The following is a 6,482-nucleotide window of genomic DNA, read 5'->3' as shown; positions in this document are numbered from 1 at the left end:
TCCTGCTATTGAGATGTGAAACAGGCCAAATGAAGTTACTTCATTTCCTGCCAGAAACAAATAGCAGAGGTCTAACTGAATTTTGGCAAATAGTATTAGGCTGTTTGAACTGCCTCTTTGTTGTTCGGTGCGGGAAATACACTGACTTCGAGGCTGTGCTTAAGTCAATGTTTTGTGCTGGTAACAGCTTTATTCCACAAACTTCATCTATTATTTTGCAACATATGTTAATATCCCTTTATGCAACTGAAAAATAAACATTTATTTACTGTTTATACAATAAATATTAAATGATCAAATTATACGGTTTACACAATTAAGTGCATAAATTAATTTTACATTTGAAATCGTATTAGCCTAACAAACATTGCTTTGAAGCATTATATTTCAAATGCACAGGAAACAAAAGACAATTTTGGATTGTTGGTCTAGATAAGGTGCACTTTAAGTCAAAATAAAACAACAACCATTAGGGTAGTTTTTAAAATCTGTTTACCAATTTTTCTGTAATGATAGAAAGTAGCAGCAGAATGCTAAGAGGTAAACAGAGATTGTCATTTCATTTACTGCTAGATGATATAAAAATATCTTTGTAACATTTATGCTATATTTTTGAAAGAAGAATAACATTTCAAATGTTCTGGTACAATCAAATACATCCTGTGGAAACCTGTTGATAAATTTTCTGGTGGCATGAGAACAGTTGTCTTTTCAATTATTTCCCATCCACTCCACATAATCTATAAAAATGGGTCTGACAACACAGTTTATATCGTTTTCCATAAACTGCGTTGGTATATTTCTCAGTCAATCATGTGTCAGAAATAAATGGAGAAACTGAAAAATGTGCCTGCAAATACATCAGTGCGGCAATATTGGAATGAAATTTAGAAATGCCAGCAGATTCTCATCATGAACGAAGCTACACCTTGTTGTTAAAATTCTCTTCTTTTTTGTAACAAATCCATCCATGGCCTCACCCAACAGACCAACTGTGGAAGCTGCTCAGCTTTGCCAAGTGTTATTACTGAATAAGTGCTGAAATTTACATTTCACTACTCCACATCTCAGTGCCTCGATTTAAAAAGGACCCAAAAGTGTGATTGAAGATGGCAGACAGAGAACAGTGCAAGATACAGCTGTAATATGAGTACTGTATCTTTACAGTGTTCTGGAATCCTTGCTCCTTACGTTTGTTTATAGAATGTGGGCATCATTGGCTAGGCCAGTTCTTTATTAACTTCTTAATTTCTCAGAGGACATTTAATAGTCAACCACACTGTTGTATGTCTGGAGCCACAAGTAGGCCACACCAGGTAAAGACAACAGAGTTAGTTGCCTCGGGGACATTTAATGAAGCGATTAGGCTTTTTCAACAATAAATAGTGGCTACTTGATCAACATTAGGCTAGCATTTTTATTGAAGTCAAATTCACTGCCTGCCATAGTGGGAATAGAAGCAGCACCACTGGAACATTAGCCTGAGCTTCTGAATTACTAATGCCGTGACCATCACTCCTTGAAGAGGACAGGTCCAGAGCAACTTTCAAAAGGGAATTCTTGATATGATAAGAAGGGAGGGGGAGAGATAATGACTATTGGGAAAGAATGAGGGTGAGACAGAGTTAACTCCAATAAGATGAATAGCGATTTGGTTCAATTATTTAACTAATCGGGTCAGATTTACATAATTGCCTAAACTGTTTGTTGAAAAAAATACACGCTTGACCAGACCAACAAATATAAACTGTGTCTTTTAAGGCGAAAGAAGTTTTTAGATTGAAGAAATATATATACATTATCTCACCGTTCTGCACAGTGACGTGTAAAAATACATCTACCCCAAAGAAGCACATAAAACGACTCCTTTTTGGTGCTTAACGCTGAAGGCTTGTTTTTCATGGACTAAGGAACAACCAGCAGCGTCTCAGGTATGTTACATGGAATGTCTTAGAAAGATTTCCAATTTCACAGCTCAATGCATGATTTTTAAAAAAATGCTGTGTTAAACGCCCTTCGAGTAAATGGTTATTCCGGAATGCGTTTAGGTCGTTGCAGTGCAGTCTGGAAGTTGCAGTTCTGTTTGGTCCCAAGTTGCTCCAAAGCGATCTCTCCCCTCCCTCACCCAGCCTCCCTTCAACCGGCTCAGCCTCTCACCCAGTCAGATGACAAAGCACTCTCCACTGGCTGCCTCCCGCAGAGAGTCTTAACATCCGCGTTAGGCGATGAGGGCTAGAGGCTTTAGCACTGAATCATTACAGTTCAGGATTCAGTTCCAGAGCCTGCCAGGATCACCACAATAAAACGCCACGCCACGTCAAATGCACAGTGAAAAACTGCTGAGCAACGATCACTACTGAATCATGTCGTCAGGAGGAACTGGGGATAGACTGTGATGACTTCTTTAAAACACGACTTTCTGGCATCATTTCTTTAAAAAACACACACATACATCAACTCGAAAAGGCAATCATCAAAGTCAGTAAGACTAATTTGGCGCCGGGAAATATGACAGGTATCCCATGTTCTTTGCCTCATTAAATTGACAGCTAACCTATTATGGTGAATGAAGCGTTTATAATATCTCACATGAAATACTAGAACAATATTTGATTCTTTAATAACACTTTTAATCGCCCTCGGCGACGTCGTTACAAAAATAGGCCAACTATTTTTAAGCAAAAGTTCGAATTTTTTTTTCTAAGATTTTTTTTTTAAATAAGAAATAAGCAGACCGCTAGAAGTGCTTTTGCCAAATTGCTTTCAGACAGTGTGCAAACTACACCTAGGGTCTGGGATTTAACTCAGGTCAGATCGTTGGTGCTTTCCAGACATCCAGATATATCTGTAATGATGTGTCAAGCAGTTGAGTATTAAATCCAAACCCTGATACTGCAGCCATATTCATCTACAGGTGTTTTTTTTAAAACATTTTAAAAGTTTTTCTTTTAAAAATAGTATCCTTGTAGAAATCACACAATTAACATTTACACAAATCTCTTTGGTGTTTTCGTCCGTTGATACAAAATTTCATAGAAACTCGTTTTGTTCTGTTCTGAGTGCAGTTCCCTGTCCTTTCAAACACTTCTGTTTATGATACGGTTAGAAACGCAAACATCGTTCTAGTGCAAATCGTGAAGGTCACAAAGTTTAAAAAAAAACGTTTAGCCCATCAGCAGGGCGAACGTGTTCCTTTCAAGTATCTCTCGTCAGCTGAATATTTACTTCCAATAGAAGCAAGCGTCTCCTTTTAGGTAAACCAAAGAAAGTCCTTTTTTTCAAAAAAAAAATTGCATAGTTCTGTTCTTAGGCATCTTTCACACGTGGAAGTAGTTTTGCAAAGAAGGAAACAGTGCAGCTACTTGGTAAAGCTCTGCCCCGCGTTCAAACAACCAGAAAGTTAGATCTTGTGCATTTTATCTGGAAAAGTGCCGTTCAGTGTCACAATGTGAACAAAACCAATGCACCGGAAGAAGCCAGCTGTCTGTGTGTAAGAGTGGAAGGTGTGTCAAGTCACAGGTACGGAAAGGTGGGTGGCTGTGAGGGCCACATGGAGTTTGGTACAGGTCGATCCATGCTCTGCCTGACCCTCGAGTGAAATTGTCTAAAGTCTAGAGTTAGTTTGATAGCTCTGGAGAGACCCAGTCGGGGTATTGTCCTAAATCTGTGATCTGTGTACTATGTGTCCGTTTTGACTCTCTCTCTTTCTCTCGGTCTTTCTGTGACTCTCTGTCCGAATCTGTGTGCATGTGTATCTCACACGGTTTATGAGCAGCCACACTCCTCTACGATCATGTTTTGAATGTCTTTTTTCACAATGTTGTGCCCGTCATCGTAATACAGCATAGACATTGCCCTGAGTTTGGTGGGGACACAACATGATTTGATGTTGTTGAAAGGGCTGTAACCTCGGATCCTATAGTGGTTGATGACGGCCGAGTGGAAGGAGAGGGACGAGCCCGAGGTACCGGCGATGTGACTGGGACACTCGCCCTCGCAGTAGTTGCCATAGTAGCCAGGCGGCGCTATGATCCAGTCACTCCAGCCGATGTCTCGGAAATTCACATAGAACTGTTTCCTGCAGCAGATGTTGACCTTACCGTCGCACTCCAGACCCCGCTTGCGTATCCGGTGAGTGTGCGCGGCTGATTCCCGGACCAGCAGCATCAGGAAGGGCCGGTGAGACTCCTCCTTGTCCGCCGGCTCCATCAGCACCGGGGAGACGCCAGCTTCCTGACACAGGTCACAGGATACCTTCAGCATCAGGGACCGGTCCTGGCTGGCCAGCACCGTCTGCACAGTTCTCGACACGGGCAGCGTGTGCCAGCCACTCCTCTTGATGTCCACCTGCTTCTCGCTGACGGCCTTGCCGCCCTTTCCTTCCTGGGATAGTCTCAGAGTCACTTTACTTCTGCTTCGGTTGGACTTGTTGGAGAGCTTCAGGTACAGCCAGATATTGGCCTGCTCCACCAGGGAAAGGTCCCCTTCTTCCTCCTTGGCGATCTGAAAGTGCAGGACATCCTGGGACGGACCTGAGAGCCACAAAGGACAAGGACAAAGACATGCACATTGTGAATTTGTTAGAGCGGGACGTACCGAGAAGAGATAAAAATAACCAATACCAAATAATAAAAGCGATTGCTGGCTGATCTACTGCTTTCCTGCACTATCGGTCCCGGGGCTTAAGTCCTACAATCGTACAGCACGTGGAGAAAGCCATTCGGCCCATTTAATCTATCTTTGAACTAGCTGCCAAATTAGTCTTTCATCATAACCCTGCAAAGTGCTCTTTGAGCTGCTGTCAATTTTCATTCTGAAATCTGCCTGTTTGACGCTTTGAGACGGAGCATTATAAATCTGTTTTTGTTTTCAATCTCCCCCTTTCTGATTTTTTTCGCCAATCTGTTTCTCAGACTGTCTTGTCACAGAAAGCCATTTCGATTTTATTTAATCATCAAAACTCTTCATAATTTGAACACATCTAGTGAATCTATCACTAATCTCCCATCCAGACTTGTCCAAATCTTTGGGAAGCCCCAAACCTCTTTCCTCTGTGATCGTACTGCACAGTGGATATTGCATAAAGGGAATAATCCACTCGGTATAAAACCACATTTGCCTTACAATGCGTTTATTAGTCTGAATCGGAGACGCAATGCGAGGCTGGAGGGAAGTTCCTTGCTGTGACTGACCTGCCTCAGCGAAGCTGATGATCTCCGATGCTTGTTCGGGTTCGTTCAGGACTGACTTGCTGGACCAGTCCTCCTCGATTTCCACTCTCCCGTCTTCCCGCACTCGTCCGACGTGCAGCTTCTTCAAGGCGTTCAAAAGTGCGGCTTTGGGCACCGGGTGGGTGATGTTGGGCCTGCTCTTCAAGTGCAGCATGTTCAGGATGTGCCTTTTCACGGCTTCCACGAGCTGAGTGTCAGCGGCGGCCGGGTCCCCCTGCAGCGTGGGGAGCGAGCAGCTCGGGCACTCCGAGCGTGCCCCGTCCTGGGCAGCGACCGTGGGGGATGCCCTCACCCAACTCGCAGCCAGCAGCAGTACCACCCCAGTCAGCAGGTCAAAGCCAGGCATCTTCCTCAGAGGTACTGGAGAGCAGCGAGAAGGCAGTGGCTGCGAGAGCAATGGTTTGCAAAAACAAAACAAGTTTGACTGAACTTTTGTCAAATGGGCAGGAACTGGTTCTGACTCCCGCTGGAGGTGGCAGAGATTGTTGCTGCTTGCTGTGTGGGAATCGGCGGAGAGGAGAGATGAGATAGGTGTCCTTTCGCTCCGGCTCCTGTTAAAACTGTTCTCTCTCACACTCTCTCTGGGACAGCCTGTATCTGTGTCTGCTCCTGCAAACTTTACACTTGAGAAGTTGTGAAGTTTTCTCTCTGTCTCTGTTCCTCCTGGTGCTGAAGGCAGGAGACACTCGGCGCTCTGGAGCTGCTTCGGTTCCTCACTCCCTCTTTGAACTGCTGCAATATGAGGGCTGCCTCACTTTTGAGGGACCACTGTGCTCGGTTGGAGCTAACTGGCAGGAGTGTCAGACCGGAACAGATGACAGTGTGTGTGTGTGTGTGTGTGTGTGTGGGGCGAGGTGGGGGGGGGGGGGGGGGGCGAAGGGGTATTCTCCTCCTGCCGTTAGGAGGAGGGGAAGGGAATTTTGGTCGTTTACAATTCGAAAAATAAACGTGTGAAAAAAATAATAAGCCGGCAAAAGGGGAGGGGAGCGGGGGAGGGAGGGGAGATTGGAAATCGACGTATGCGTGTCTCTGCGTCTTTGCAGCTACTTAACCCATTGGAGAGGGAATTCCTGAAATACTTTAACATAGAATCTAAAAAAAAAGCCCTGCCGACTTGGCATCTCAGCCTTGAGTTCGGGACCGGCTCCTTCTATCTTTTCTCTTATGCAAGGACAAGTCTGTTACCAGACTGGACAAGAGGCGGGGGCCGGAGGAGGGATTGGTGGGGCAGAAATTCTGGGCAGATCGGAC

General features: G+C 44.4%; 1 protein-coding gene across 1 annotated transcript; it reads right to left on the bottom strand.

Moving 5' to 3' along the window:
• Nucleotides 1-2,595: 2,595 nt before the first annotated feature.
• On the bottom strand, nucleotides 2,596-5,587 carry inhbab (inhibin subunit beta Ab). The gene is made up of 2 exons (XM_043688913.1): nucleotides 5,193-5,587; nucleotides 2,596-4,532 (listed from the first exon to the last, which is right to left on the bottom strand). Exons 1-2 carry the CDS (start codon nucleotides 5,575-5,577, stop codon nucleotides 3,766-3,768), a joined length of 1,152 nt encoding a protein of 383 aa, XP_043544848.1. The 5' UTR covers nucleotides 5,578-5,587; the 3' UTR covers nucleotides 2,596-3,765.
• Nucleotides 5,588-6,482: the final 895 nt, after the last annotated feature.

Source organism: Chiloscyllium plagiosum, chromosome 4 (genome assembly GCF_004010195.1).
Source record: "Chiloscyllium plagiosum isolate BGI_BamShark_2017 chromosome 4, ASM401019v2, whole genome shotgun sequence".
Lineage (NCBI taxonomy): Eukaryota > Metazoa > Chordata > Chondrichthyes > Orectolobiformes > Hemiscylliidae > Chiloscyllium > Chiloscyllium plagiosum.
Note: the sequence above shows the minus strand (reverse complement) of the source record. Positions and strands in the feature narration are given on the sequence as shown.

Excerpts from the sequence above, each read along its gene's own strand:
- inhbab (XM_043688913.1), bottom strand. The coding sequence starts at position 5,577 with ATGCCTGGCTTTGACCTGCTGACTGGGGTGGTACTGCTGCTGGCTGCG. Across the intron at positions 4,533-5,192 it reads CATCAGCTTCGCTGAGGCAG|GTCCGTCCCAGGATGTCCTG; the intron begins GTCAGTCACAGC and ends TGTGGCTCTCAG.